Source organism: Anas acuta, chromosome 3 (genome assembly GCF_963932015.1).
Source record: "Anas acuta chromosome 3, bAnaAcu1.1, whole genome shotgun sequence".
NCBI classification, from domain to species: Eukaryota; Metazoa; Chordata; class Aves; order Anseriformes; family Anatidae; genus Anas; species Anas acuta.
The window spans coordinates 109,064,732-109,079,749 of NC_088981.1; the positions used below are offsets into that span (position 1 = coordinate 109,064,732).

The 15,018-nt window shown below is 37.5% G+C and overlaps 1 protein-coding gene across 3 annotated transcripts; it reads left to right on the top strand.

Moving 5' to 3' along the window:
- Positions 1–710: 710 nt before the first annotated feature.
- TDRD15 (tudor domain containing 15) lies at positions 711–14,643 on the top strand. Of its 3 annotated transcripts, XM_068678715.1 has the most exons (4): positions 711–815; positions 3,851–3,909; positions 5,249–5,329; positions 7,199–14,643. In XM_068678715.1, the coding sequence occupies exon 4, from the start codon at positions 7,204–7,206 to the stop codon at positions 13,177–13,179; it is 5,976 nt and encodes a 1,991-aa protein (XP_068534816.1). In that variant the 5' UTR covers positions 711–815; positions 3,851–3,909; positions 5,249–5,329; positions 7,199–7,203; the 3' UTR covers positions 13,180–14,643. The 3 variants fall into 3 exon arrangements, with proteins under 3 accessions (XP_068534816.1, XP_068534814.1, XP_068534815.1); XM_068678713.1 differs by lacking the exons at positions 711–815; positions 3,851–3,909 and adding an exon at positions 4,507–4,621; XM_068678714.1 differs by lacking the exons at positions 711–815; positions 3,851–3,909 and adding an exon at positions 4,573–4,679.
- Positions 14,644–15,018: the final 375 nt, after the last annotated feature.

Here is a 15,018-nt window from a genome sequence, read left to right on the forward strand (position 1 = left end):
GTTTTATTTTCAAGTTTTCATGAGTCTCTGAAATCAGAAGGCTGGAATCAAACCATGCAGAACAAGTTCCTCCACCCATAAACTTTAGTATGTAAACTCAGTAAACAAATTCTATAGAAGACAATTTCAAAGTGCTTTGTTACAGCAAACTGTCCCTAAAAATGAAAAAGTGTAACAGTCATATATTCTAGTAAGTTCTATGATATTATTATTCAGAAATAATCATAACAATAAAGGACGGGTTCCAGAAAACAGATTAAAACTAGGATGTGTATTGTCTAATTCTCCTCCTCTCCCCCAGTGGAATCAAAGCAGTTATGATTTTTACGTAATTCTTGCTGAATATTAGGTGCTTCAGAATGAGATTCAGTCCAGTCAGCATGTCATTTACAGAATCATCATCCAGAAGGAAATGTTAAGTATAGGATGAAGTCTTAAAACATTTTTTCCGTTCAGCTGTGGACATATTATGGTTTACAAGAAGAGGGGAATAACTCCTGCCTTCCACAGAGGTAGGTGGTTAACCAGCTCTCCCCCCCCCCCCACCCCCCCTTCCTCCAAGGAATTCAGTGAGGTTCACTCTTATTTTAAAACTCTTACAGAAGAGAAGCTGACAATTCCTCACCTCTTCTTATGTGGTATCCTCCTGATGGCAATGTATCTCCAGGATTTTTCCAACTGCTCAGATCAAATCAAATCAAATCCACATTTACTACCCACCAAGGGTGCTTTAGGAAGGCTGCAGACTACTGAGACTACTGTTGGTGTTCAGACTGGGAGATGAACGTCTATGCCATCCACAAGGCATCCTTTGGGTAATGTTTCAGCATCCGTGTTATTTTTTTAATAAAGGATAACATTGTTTTATGTTCTGTCCCCTCCAGGGAGAGAGAGTTCTGAACAGTAGAATATTTTCAGCTGTTGCTCACGCCCCGACATTGTTCTCTCTCTTGGCAGACAGCTGGCAGTAGAACTTCATTTATGATATTGTGCTAACATGTAGCAGGAAGAACAGGTTTGCTTTCTTTATAGCACACTTCCATCCATCCACAAGGAAAACTAATATCCAGTTCTTCACAAGAAACCCAACATGAAAGCATACGGAACACAGTAAAACAGTCAGATTGTCATCTCTTACAGAATTAAAAAAAGAGTACATACAGCCATCTCATACCATGAGCACAAAAAGCTTTTCTAGTGAAAAGTTCTATTTTTTTTTAACTGTTTTTAGCGCCTATGTAACAGTAACAGCAAAAATTTCCTGAAGAGAAGACAAATACTCTGGCCTTACATGAAGTGCTTCCTTGTTAATTACTTTGATATATACAAAATACGTGAGGCTCACATCAGGGGTTTCATCTTACAGACATTTTTTATTCAATACTTGTTAAGAAAGAAAAGCCTCACAAATAAAAGATAACGTTAATTCTTCTTTCATATTATTTGACATTGTATCATTTTACTTTTATTTCTGTCAATATGATATAAATAAGCTCGCCAGAATTTGTTAACTTTCCATACTGGATAAAACAGCAAAAATATGGTTACCTCACAATAACAATGAGGAAGGAAAGCATAGCTTTTTGTGGGAATAACAGCAATACAGCATTTGTAAAGATCAACAGAGGAAGAACTGAAAACTTAGAGCTTCAGATTTACTACCAACTGACATGCAGTTTCAGCAGTATTTTAAAACATTCACTACTCAAATGTAAAAATTCAGTAGATTTTGCAAGTTTTTCAAAGTTCACTGTAGGGATGTTACGGGTTGTATAAATACTGTTATTTCTGCTTTTGGCCATTATATGCTTTCTGAATGCTTACAAAGGCCTCTAGTGACACTTCACATCTCAGAAATGTTATTGGAGGAGCTAATTTTTGAGATTTTGAAATGTTTTATGTACACCTGACACTTTTCAATGTAGATACCAAGTATAGGAAAAAAAAAAATTATACCAAAGCAAACCAAAGAGCTATCAAAAAATGCCACCCTATATCAGAAAAGACAATTCCTTCACTGGTTGAAGTAACGTAAAATTCCAAAGAAGTTCTGTAACAAAGGCATAAATAGCTGTTCTTCCTTCCCAGAATAAAGGTGAGAAAGCTACATCATCTAATCTGCCCTGACAGATTGTCCAGTCATCTTCTCTTTTCCTTTCCTCCCAGCCACAGTGGCACAACTTCAAAAAGGAGGGACAAACTGCATTCCACCATGCATAACTGCACATGGTTAAGGCACTCTGCAGGGAAGTGGCACAGTTTTTAAGCTCAGTCATGCTGAAAGAATCCATTTCTGACTGTTCTAGCCCTAAGATTATTATATTACAGCTGCCATCGCCACTGTAATTTAAGTAAGAAAGGGTGTAGATATTGCTGCCTTTACAAAATAAAAAATTGTGATAGTGCTATGCCTTTAGGAGTGAATTTTGGATTGTAATATGAGAACAACACTGACTTCAGTTTAAATTACAGATAAAAGCGTAGCACCACCTCACATCTCTTTGTAACATTTAGTATTCATAAACTCAAGATTGCTCCTTTCCTATTGCCATACGGAGGCAGCACTCTCCCTTTGCACTGAAGAGGATGACTAGATGCTACCTTGGATTGTAAATTTCAGTCTGAGGTCTATAGTCTTGCAATAATATAAATTATTTATAAGTTTCAGTCTTACCTTTGCTCCCTATAAACATGATACTAATGAACTCCATTCTTACCTAACTCAGCCTAATTAGACCAATGTGATGGATGTGAAATCTGATAATCTAACACCAAGTAAAATACTTACATTTATCTAGTTAAACTGCTTCCAAACACCTTAGAAAAGGGAAAATTTCAGTACTGCGAGTCTTTAATTCATCTATTACTATGCTAAATATAGTAGTATTCTACCTTTAGAAATACACTGGACATCCATCTCTAAAACAGCTAAACATATGATAATCTTTAGTATAAGATGTATATTCAAGAAACAGACTACTCTTAAAAGAACACCCCAAAACCCTTGTCAGTACATCAATGCAAAATGCAGTACCTGCACATCAGCAGATAAAACAGTATTTTCAAATTAACAGATTTATATGAAAAAAGTGCAGTATGTACTTAGCGGTTAAAATTACTGTTCCAGATTTCTTGAGCTACAGACTCATTTATTTGCAAGATTTGAGAAGTTTCCTTAAGTTTGCACCTCCTGTTAGAGGTGTTCAGGGAGGGTGAGATGCCTCCTGCAGGAAAGCCTTCACGAGAAACTACCTGAAGACAAGTATGGATGTGAAACCCTGCTGCTACCTCAGATTCCCAAGGCCAGCTTAACAGCAACAGGTTCTGTAGCTGAAAAAAGCCGAAATGGGAAGACTGGAGTACAGAGAGAGTACATAGGGCATTTCTGCACTGCATTACTTAAGACAGTACACAACCTTACATTTTAGAATGAACACATATACCCTTATTTTCTATCAAGGAACAAAACAAACTGCACAAAATTCATGTGCAGTGACCGAAGCAATGACTGCTTCTTCCAAAGCAGTCTGCCATTAATGACATACTGTGGGGGGAACATAATAATTCAAGAATACACTAGGCATTCTCTCCAGGTTTATAAAGATAAAGGTGTAGCAATGATAGACCTGTAAGTTCTTTATTCTGAGTAAACCTTACAAAAAAAGATAGAATTTCACGGCCACGAGCACTTACCTGCAAAATTGAATTGAGAACTACTCTCAGTTTTAGGGCTAATTCAAGTAGGTATAACACATTAAATATATATAATCCAGACTTCACTGTAAACTGTACTTGGAGATTACTGTATCTAGATTACTGTAAAAGCATCTTTTCTCTCCTGCCATTTTAGAAAATATAAGCTACAACGCAAGAACCCTGACCTGTGGCAAAAAGCTGTAAAAAGTGAAGGTAAGCCCTTAGAAACTATTATACATGTACAAATTCATTCAAACTGTGAGGGAGAAGTACTGTACATCTGTTGATACTTGCAAGACTGTTCTGCATACCAAGTTTCTTGTTGTGACCACCTCAGTAAACTTGTTTTCTGAATAAGAAACTTTAAATAAATAAGCAAATGAACAAATAAATAAAAGCTCAGCTTTCTTGTAGAGGCCCTACCCAGGTTCCACGCACCAGATCCTGCTGATGCAGGACATTTAAACTTCCTATTAAGATGCACTCAGTTCTATTCTGGAGAAATTCTTGATGATGGGAAAGACTGAAAGCTCTCAAAGCCTCTTAAGGTATTTCCTGAAGATTTGATGACCCACAATTCACAGACATCTTTAAAAAAGGTTAAAGACCGTTATGATAGACAGATGCAAAAAGCAAGCATAAGAAAAACGAACAATACAAACCAACAACGTGACCCTGAACAACAAACCAAACCTCATCCACCTCCTTCCCCCCTCCCCACTCAGCACAAGATGGAGGCTGCACCTCAGCGATGCGCTGTGCTGATTGGCTGGGAGCCTTTAAAGCGCTCCTGTCAATCAACTCTGAGTCCCGCCCCCGGCCCCGAAGAGCGTGTATATGTCTGTGAGGCCGTGGGTGCGCCGCCATTTTGTCGGTGTGGGAAGAGCGGTGGCAGCGGGGTATCGCTCGTCGCTCCGGTGTTAAGGTGGTGGGAAATGGTCGTGCTGTGGTGGTTACGGCTCTCCCACGTCCCTTTCGTGCTTGTGAGCGTTAAAGATGCTGCTGATCGGGGGTGGCAGTCGTCTGAGTGTTGTGTGTGTTGTGGGTTTGAGCCCTGCTTCACGTTCTGCTTATGTCAGGGTGTCAACTAGCCCTGTGCAGAGCTGCTGCTGTTGTGAATGTGCAGTTCCCTTAGATTATCACTCCTGTCCTACCTTCGGTTGTGCTTTAGAAGTTACTTTAACATTTTTTAAATCCGCATTGTAGCGATGTGTAATAGATAATAGATTTTTGGCTGGCTGAAGCTCAGCAAACGAGTAGCTGTGTGACCAGCCTTGCTTAGCAAGTATTTGTAGTGTTCTGGCTCTGTTTTTTGTTGTTTTCTTTTTTTTTGTTTGTTTGTTTTTCCCCTTTTTTTCTTTCCAACTTCCAATGAAGAAAGGTCTTTTGTGGTTTTAGGAAGGTGGGTTCAGTCTTGTAATTCTGTTTTTTGAAACGTTAACGTTTTAATTAAACTGGGCATAAGGAATTTCTTAAGGATGTTTCGGGGAGGAGGAGTGTTCAGAGGAGAACAAGAGTTCTACTTTCTGATGAATTTATTATTATCTTCTAGAGAGGTGCAGAGCTGCTATTATAAGGCCTGAGGCTTCTAAGAAGTACGTTCTGAAAGCATAAGCCATACCTGGTATAGAAGGTGAGTAAAGAGCAAGAAGTTACTTTGTGAACGTTAAGAATCTGATTGTTTCAGTGTGATGCTGCTGTTTGGGTTATGATAACTGGCAAAAAAACCATAAATGCCTAAATTGTAACACATAACAAATGAAAACAGTGGAAGTAATGAGGTTCGCAAAGCAGCGGATATGGCACCTTCTATGATTTGATTCTCTCTGTTATGATCAGGTGTTTCTGGCAGGTAGAAAAGACCGTTTTATTTTATTTTATTTTTTTTACTGGGAAAAGTGCAAAGCATGGGTGTTGCTTAAAGAAGGTGTAGTCGGATCTGGATTTGGTACTGCTTTTACTGAGAACGTTGTTTTTTTTGGTTAGTTTTGTCTTTTGGTTGTGTTTGTTTATTTGTTATTTTCTGAAAAGTATTTACAGTGTCATCTCATCCTCCTTCAGCTGAAGATGTCCTTGCTTATGGCAGGGGGATTGGAATTAGATGCTCTTTAAGGTCCCTTCCAATACAAACCATTCTATGATGGTAAGCTTTACAATGGAGCAAAGAATGACAGGGAGCAGTATTTCTTCTGAAGATGTATGATCATTAGTTGCTTCATATATGCTTGCGATAAGAGCTTCTATTCCAATTCTGTTGAAAAATCTTTTGCAAGATGAGGAAGGTCTTGTGCTAATAATTTGTAGTTCAAATGGAAAGCTTCACTTTTAACATTATGTAAAAAGTCATAGATCAAGCATGTTTTGCCCAGTTTGTGTGTTTATGAGCTGTCTTTGCATTTGACAGATGTTGACTGCCATAATTAACTTGGTTAGAACAGTGGCTTAGTTCATAGAGTTTCTTGGTTAAATTATAGGCATGTATTGCCTTTTTAAACAATGTGGAATTGCAGATCCATTGAAATGTCCAAATTTGGATGAAAATGGAAACTGATCTTGAAGACCAAATTATAGATGAAGGTTAGGGCATAGTTTGAATGGTTTGAGGGTATTTAAACTGTCAGAACCAGATGTTACAGAGCAGTACAAGTTAAGACAGTACAAAACATATTTGACCTGATTGTTGATGGGCATGGCAAAAATGTTAGACATAGATAATGTGTTCTGTATGTCCTTGCAATTAAGAAAACATAAAATAAGCTAAAGCTATATGTGATAGTGTAATGAATATAATTCAAAAGATGAAGTAAAAGGTAAATCAGAGCATTAGATGTCATTGGTTTGAAGAAATAATTCACATGAAAAGCTGCATAAAAAGAACACAGTGTGAGAAGTCATCCTTGGTAATTCCTATATTAAAAAGAAAGAAATACACTAGAAACACTTTTGCAGGTAAATTTAATAAACTGCAGGTCTAGTACAGTGATACTCTGAATCTCCTTTGGAGAGCACTGTGGTTGAATTTATTAGATATAGATCAGATCACCAGATACTTATAAAGGACATGAATTGCCTTCCACTTCTTTTGAGCAGAAATACTTTTCCAAAAAGAAATAGGTATTTTCCTGGTCTTATCTGCCCCCTTCCCTTCCTACGTTTGTGATTCCCCTTACCAAGGTATCTGGTATCTTTAGTTCTCTTTATCATTTTGGGAACCACTTTCTGATGATAAATTATGCTCAAGTGAGAAATGTAGACTGCAGCAATGAGAGCAGCTCTAGAGGTACTTTTTTCAGTTATTATCTGAGTATCTTTGTGAAAAGAGAATTGTGCCAAGTACAATCACAATAGCATAAAACGTGACAGTTACATGTTCGGTATATGTTCTAGCCAGAACTGTAAAAATATACTGTTAAAACATTTTAAAAACAACTTTCATATAAGGAATTAGTTAATAAGGAAATAGGAAAAATTGTCAGGCTGATCTTGCTCCTTCTTTTTGCAGACAGAATGAAATCTCTGACTCCTTCACCAAATGTAGTTGATATGAATCTGAAGATCAGTCATATAGAGTGCCATCCAGAATGCGTGGTCATAGTATTCAAGGGTCAATGCAAGGTGGGGTGTGAACTTGACTACTACATACTGCAAAATGAAATGCAACGTGTATTCAAAGTGAAAGATAATGTTGACATTGGTGGATCTTGTTTGGTGGAAGATGCGGATGGAAAATGGCATAGAGGAAAAGTTTTGGAAAAGAAAGAGAACATCTGTAAAGCCTTTCTTATAGACACTGGACAGGTGCTAGTGGTTGAGGAAATACATATTGCTTCTGCCGGTGATGATTTTTTTCAGCTGCCTCCAAAAGTAGTTTGTGGGATTTTTGCTAACATACTTCCTCTTGGAGAAAAATGGAGTCCAAAAGCCATAAACTATTTTTCATCACTGGTAGGACTGCAGATTACAGGTCACGTGAAATCTGTTACATCGTACCAGCTGTTTATTCTGGAAGTACCAAAGGTCATTAGTGATATTCTTGAACTGCAGTTAGGAAAACTTATTGATGGAGATTCCTTTTGTCTTATTGTAGAAATGTTGAAAGTGTTTCCACCAGAAACATTTAGGAGAGTGCCACAGTTGTTGCAACAGAAACGTCCAGTCCAGGAATTGCTTACTTTTACTAATTCAGAGAAACCATCAGACTTTTGGCCAGTTCCAGATCTCTTTCCACATCTACCAGCTGGTAGTAAAGTAAATGTAAAAATAACTGTTGCAATAAGCCTGAGTAAATTTTACTGTCAGATACAGGAACGACAGAAAGAGCTGGAAAATTTGACAGAAGCTATGTCTTTGTACTATGAAGCTATCAGTACAGAGAATAATACATCTTTTGATAGTTTAGGACTACTTTGTGCTGCTAAAAGGCAAAACGGACAATGGCATAGAGGAGTGATAAAACAGCTTCTGCCCAACTGTGTGGAAGTCTGGTTTATGGATTTAGGTAATATCGAAACTGTGCCATCTAGTTGTGTTCAGAAACTTACAGTAGAGTTCATGTCACTGCCTATGATTTCATTTCCATGTGCACTGTCTTGTTTTGGGAGTCAGGATGAAGCAGTAATAAATCTTCAGCTGAAAACATTTATACAGGCCTTGACAGGACAGACTTCTGTGTGTGTCTGTGTTGATTTATTCAATGCCAGTAAACACTTATATTATATTACGCTGAAAAATCAAAATTTTGGAATTAATGCTAAGCATCCAGAGAACTTGAATGAGGCAGCTGCATCACTTGTCCCACCTTTGGAAACAAAAATCTCTAGCATCGGTGTAAGCTACAAAGCAAGTGTCTGGAGTTCGTCTAAAAATCGCACTGGAAATAAACAGACAAAGAACTGCTTACCTGAATGGGATAGGTCTTTATCAAGGCATTGCAAAAGAGTAAAAATGCAGATGAATACTTACTATATTGCTTCTGTGGTATATGTCATAAATCCGTCCAACTTCTGGATTCAGACATGTGCATATCAGAAAGAATTTCAAGCCCTGATGAATAGTATTGCAGATGCATATAACCACTGTGGAGCTGATGACTGGGTCCTTGAAAACCCGGAACCTGGATTACTGTGCTGTGCCAGGTATAGCAAAGATAAGCATTATTATCGGGGTGTTGTCACTGAAGTGCTTCATGTAAGCATTGCTGTCTACTTTTTAGATTTTGGGAATACAGATACAGTACCTGGTTACGATGTGAAAACATTGCTTCCGGAGTTTGCTGCTTTGCCGGCTTTAGCTGTGTGTTGTGAACTTGCTTGCACTTCTCCTATTGAAGATGTGTGGGTTAAAAAGGAAACTGATTTCTTCAAACAAATTGTATTTAACAAACTGCTGCTATTTCAGGTCATTGGAGAGCAAAACAACAAATACATTGTTAATGCACGGTGTAGGAATGCTTTGCAGGAAATTAATGTTGCCGCATTTATGGCTCAGGCTGGATATGCAGAATACCGGGAAAGAAGACCAGTTTCTGCTCAAAATCTGTCAAAAAACCACCAAGCCCAGAATTCCCTCCAGTTAAAGCGAAATTATGTAAATGCACGGTGCACCTCTGATATTTATAAAAATAATGTATCACAAAATAGACAGGTATTTCAACAGGAAAAAACAGTAAGCACATCTTCTAGGCTGAGAAAATCAGTGATGCCGTCCTCTTTTGGAAAAGATGCTCTCTCTGAAAGTCATCAGGTCAGGTCTCAGTCATTTTCCCAGGTCACAGTACCTGAAAAAAAAATACTTTATAAAGAGCTTGTGTTTAAACCAGGAACTGTTTTTGAAGTGGTGTGTTCTTACAGTGTTTCCCCAACAGAGTTTTCATGCCAGTTGCAGAGTAAACTGCCAGAGCTAAATACCTTAATGAAGCAAATCCAGACTTACTATAAAGAGCATACTATTCCTTACAAAAACGGACAGGTTGCCTGTGTTGTTAAATGTCCCAAAGATGGGAAGTGGTACAGAGCAAGTGTTTTGCAGCAAGTGTCCACAAATGAAGTTGATGTGGTTTTTGTAGACTATGGCTATCGGGAAAGAGTTCTACTTAATGATCTTCAAGCTGTCCTTCCAGATTTCCTAACTCTTGAAAGTCAAGCCTTTCAGTGCGCACTTAAAAATGTACCCTTACAAACTGATGCACTTAATTGGTCTGAAGAAAAGTGTAGACTTTTTAACGACTTCATTTCTGCTGCTGGAGGACCACTGACTTGCACTGTCTATGCTCTAATTCTTTTACGTCCAAACTGTTTATGCAATATAGTTGACTTACAGACTCCGTTTATTAGTCCGGAGGACTTTCTCAGGGAATGTGGACTCAACCAGTCTGAATGTATTGGATTGCAAAGACTTGCACCTTTGGGTTCCATGTACAGTTTTTATTACTCATCTTTTAATGTAGAAATTGGGAGTGAGGAGGAGGTTTATATAACTCACATACATAGCCCTTCAAAATTCTATTGCCAGCTTAATCGAAACAGTGCAACTATAGAGGCATTGTCACGAAATGTGACTGAAATCAGTAAGATGGCAAATCATGCAAAATATGATACCATCAGTACGCGATTATGTATAGCCAGATATTTTGAAGATGGTCAGTTTTATAGAGCTTTGGTTTCTCCTGTGGGATCAACATCCTATCTATGTGCTGACTTTGTGGATTTTGGAAATAAGCATATGGTAGAGAGAGACCAATTGATGCCTATTCCAGACTCTGCCACTGACCTAATACTCACACCCATGCAAGCCATTAAATGCTGTCTGTCCGATCTTAAGGACACAAAATTTCCAGCAAGAGTTATTAGATGGTTTGAGGAAACTTTCCTTGGTAAGTTGCTGAAAGCTATAATTGTATCCAGAGAATCAGATGGCCAGATTGTTGTTGAGTTGTATGATGGACAGCTCCACGTAGGTCAGAAAGTTGAAGAAAAACTATTGGAAGAATTGGCTTACGTGACAAATTATACAGAACAATTTGTTGGAAGTTATGAAGTGATACACTATGTAGAAAATAACGGTGAAGTAAGTTTTGAAAGTCCTGAAAGGATTCAATTGAAAAATAAACTGGAATTTCAAGTAGACAATGAGTATTACCAGGCAGATAATGGAGAGAATTTTGGAGATGAAGAGCAAATTACACGTAGAACACAAAACCAGTGTTGTGGGTCTTCAAAGCCGGTAACTTCAGAGGGCAGTGAAGAACAAGGTTTTCTAAAACCTTACAGTGCTGCTACAGAACACAGAGAGAAATCTCTGGATGGAAAGTCTGCTTCTCAATCACTGTGTCATCCTTCTTTAAGTTTAAAGGAAATAACTGTAAATGTTCTCTCTGAATCTTGTACTGAACAACTAAATTATACAGGTCAGCAGGAAAGGGATAATGAAAATATTCCAAAATTAATCAGTCTTCCTCAACGTGATATTCAGGTGAATTCTGAAGTAGCAGGGTATATTTCTCATATAAATAGTCCATCGAGTTTCTATATTCAGTTTGCAGAGGATGAAAACTTAATAATTCAACTAGCAGAAGAATTAAATGAAAGCATGGTGAATATAGGTCATGAAAATGGCTTAGGTGAGCTCATGGTAGGGGATCTCATTTTAGCAGAGTTTGCCATTGACTGTTTTTACTATAGGGCAGTTATTAAAACTCTGAAATCAGGAAACTCCTTTGAGGTAGAGTTTATTGACTATGGCAATACAGCAGTTGTAAGCCTTTCCAAAATCTGCAGGATTCAGAAAAAGTTGTTAACTTTGCCGAGGCTCAGTATTCATTGTTTCCTTAGCACAGTGAACAGTGCTCCTGATGAAAGCTGGACTAACGAAAGTACTTCCTATTTTGTAAACAAAACAAATAATAAATTAGTCACTTGCAAATTCTTAGAGCAAGATGGAGAGCAATGGAAAGTAGATATAATTTGTGATGGAAATTCTATCTCTGATGGCTTTCAGCAGAAAAGTGGCAGGACAAGTTTGCAAAACAAACCAATGCAGAGTTGGGAACAGGTGTCAAAGCAAATTCTGCTTACAAATGGTAATCCTCAAGATGGAAAGTCTGTGAGTGACTTAGGTGGTCAAAGGAAAAATCAGACTGCTAGGATGGAAAATAATTCTAAAATGTGCTTAAATGTACCTCCTCAGGATCTAAATACTGAACAAATAGAAAGAGCAGAAATAATTAATGCTTCAGTGGGTGGAGAATTTCATGTACAGTTACTTAAAAATCTGCAGATATTAAATGATTTAAATGTCATGCTTGTCAAAGAAGCACAAAGAAGTGGTTTACTTGTGGCAGATAACATTGAAGAAGGGTTGGAGTGCATGGTAAAATCTGAAAGGAACTTAAAGTGGTATCGATCGAAAGTGATAAAGATGTTTATCAGGGAGAGGTTAATGCTAGTTTTTTTTATAGATTATGGCATCTATGAGATGGTGTCCTTAAATAATGCAAAGATTCTCAGTGATGAGATTAAAAGCATTCCTAAACAAGCTGTGCTTTGTGAATGGGTTTGGTTAAAAAAAATGAGTAAAGTTCCATTTGTCCATGTAGTAAATACACTCCTAAATGGTGGAATAAGGATCTTGTTTCTGAGATACTTGGAATCTTCTCATATCTGGGAAGTAGATATCTTAGTAGGGAAAGTTCTGCTTCAGAAATACTTGAATCAGCTCTTAACAACTGTTGTTGAACCGGAAAAATCCATTAATACAGACTGTATGGAGGAGTTTCAGAAGTCATTCGGGATGAATTCAATCACATGGACGCTGCTGCAGAGTGGCAGAAAGTATTCTGGGTTTGCAACTGCAGTTACTGATCCTTCAAACTTCAGCGTCCAGTTTGAAGACTTATTTGATTCCATGAAAACCTTATCTTTGCTGCTCTCTGATGTTCCTGATGACTTGCCAGCTTTGCCAGAAGAACTTGTGTTTCCTGGTAACAGCTGCTTGATCCAGTTTGGACTGGAAGCACAGTGGAACAGAGTACAAATTAGTGAAGTGACAAGTCAGTCTGTTCTTATTACATTTATTGATTATGGCTTTCTGAAAAGCATCCCCTGCTCGGAAATCCATAGACTTAAAGTTATTCCAGAAAGTCTGTCTGTCTTACCACACTTGGCTTACTCTTGCTCTTTACATGGTATAGTTCCTGCCACAGGGGAATACTGGAGTGATGAAGCCAAATTTCTGTTTCAAAAGCTTCTTAGTAAACCAAATCTCATATTCCATTTTAAACACTATGGCTCTGGAATGAGGTTAGAGGTTGATATTTTGTATGAGGAGAATAATCTAGGTTGTGCCTTAGTTGCTGCTGGCCATGCAGTCTACTCTGCAGGTAGGTGCTGTCCCATTCCAGTTGATGAAGTTGAATCAACATGCTTGCAGCCTAATTATCCAAATTCTAATTGTGGTGGTTTTCTTTGTGAACCAGATCATAACTAAACAAAAATAAACCTTTTTTTTTCTTTGATAGACGTGAAGCAAAGAAATAGGATAGGACTGCTTGTGATAAAAGTTCCAAAAAAGGTGTCTGGAAAGAGAGTGCTACATCGCTAATAAAGTATCTTAGTTCTTATAACACTGGGGGGGGGGGAGGGGGGGGGAGAGAAAACTATGAAGTCTTTCAGCACTGTGATGATACAAAAAATAAAAATTGATTTCACACAGAGTAAATCTACTATCAGAAGTACTGGTTGAAACTTGTCATTCTGATGAACCCCAGTCTCTAAAGACAGTGTGAAGATACCATCAAAACATTTATTTGAATAATGATTAGGCTCCAGATTAAGAAAAAGTACTTTACTGTATGAAAAAGCTCACTCAACTCATATTGATAACTCTATATTTACTTCATGGGGTTATATTCTTTGTAGTGCCAAGTAATACTTAGTTTTAAGTGCCTCTGCATAAAAGTTTTAAGGTTTAATTAACTGTGGTTCTAACTTCTGGCTATCATCTGGTTCTAACAGCACATCTTGAGTGTCTGTTTTTTTTTTTTTTTTTTTTTAAAAAGATCGTCTGAATACCTTAAATGGCAGTTCTATTTGTGTAATATTAATGTGCAACTAACATTTTTAAATTTGATTTTTGCTAATGTAAAATAGACTGTCTTAACTTAGGCGGTTGTACAATACTTAATGTTACAAAATGGATCCTAATAATTACAGGTGGTTTAAAAAGAAAAAACAAAGAGCTGTTAAGAGTATGATTTTGATGTTCTGCTAATCGCACATTAGCTTTTTGAAAGACTTCTTATTTTCAACACGTAATGAATCTAGCTTGAAATTATCGTTTCTTTTCCGAAGGTCTGATGACCAAACTCCTTAAGGTAGAAACTAGATAATGGGAAAGTATTTTCAGGATTATACTGTAAATGAAAATAAAGATAACAGCTTCAGTCATTGCTTGTATGAATTTTCAGAAAGGCATTTTAGGGTTATGTTACAATTGTTAAATGAAGTTGCTGGGATGTCTTGCTAAGATTTTATTCCCAGTCTTCTTTCTTTGGTGTGTACTTCCCCTATCCCCAGCCTCAGCCATAACAGCATCCTCCTTCCAAGCAGTAGAAGAGGCTGTGCATGTGACCTAGTTGAGAGAAATTGTCAGAGGATTTGAGAGTTTAGATTACTTACGCTATTTGTCTTTGGGCAGGCATAATTCTGAGTATATAATAATAATGCTTTGATTTGGTAAAATTTAATTGGAAGCTATTGCTTATCATTTGGTTGTATTTCCTAAATATTTTTCTGTAAATTATGCATTTGTTTATACATGTCATTGATTACTTTGATTTTTTTTAAATATGTAACAGTGATAAAGAACCAGTTGCATTTGGAATTAAAAATGATGTATTCACTATTTTGCCTCTTTGTCATGAACAATAAAATGCTTGTCTTCTGTGTGTAACATGCCTTGCCTAAATCATTCTGAATGTTTTCAAACTTTCTGTGACCTCTGTGGTTGGTGAATGCATTCGAATTAGAATTCGAAGCTACATCTCTACTTCCTTTGTGGGATGGTGCCACGGAGCAGTCCTTGCCATTTAATCCAGCAGCTGTGGAGCAGATTGTAGTTTGCTGAATCAAGGTTTGCTTCTGAATGCTGTACAAATGGCACAGACTTTTTGTGGGCTCACTTGTAAGCTTGCTAGCATGAGATGCATGCCCTGCTCACCCTGCATCTGCTCTGTGCTGCTCTTGTACTTTTAACTCACACCTTAAAGTTAGCCAGACCTCTTGTGGCAGATAGGTAGGCATGATTTATATCCTATTACTTGCAAAG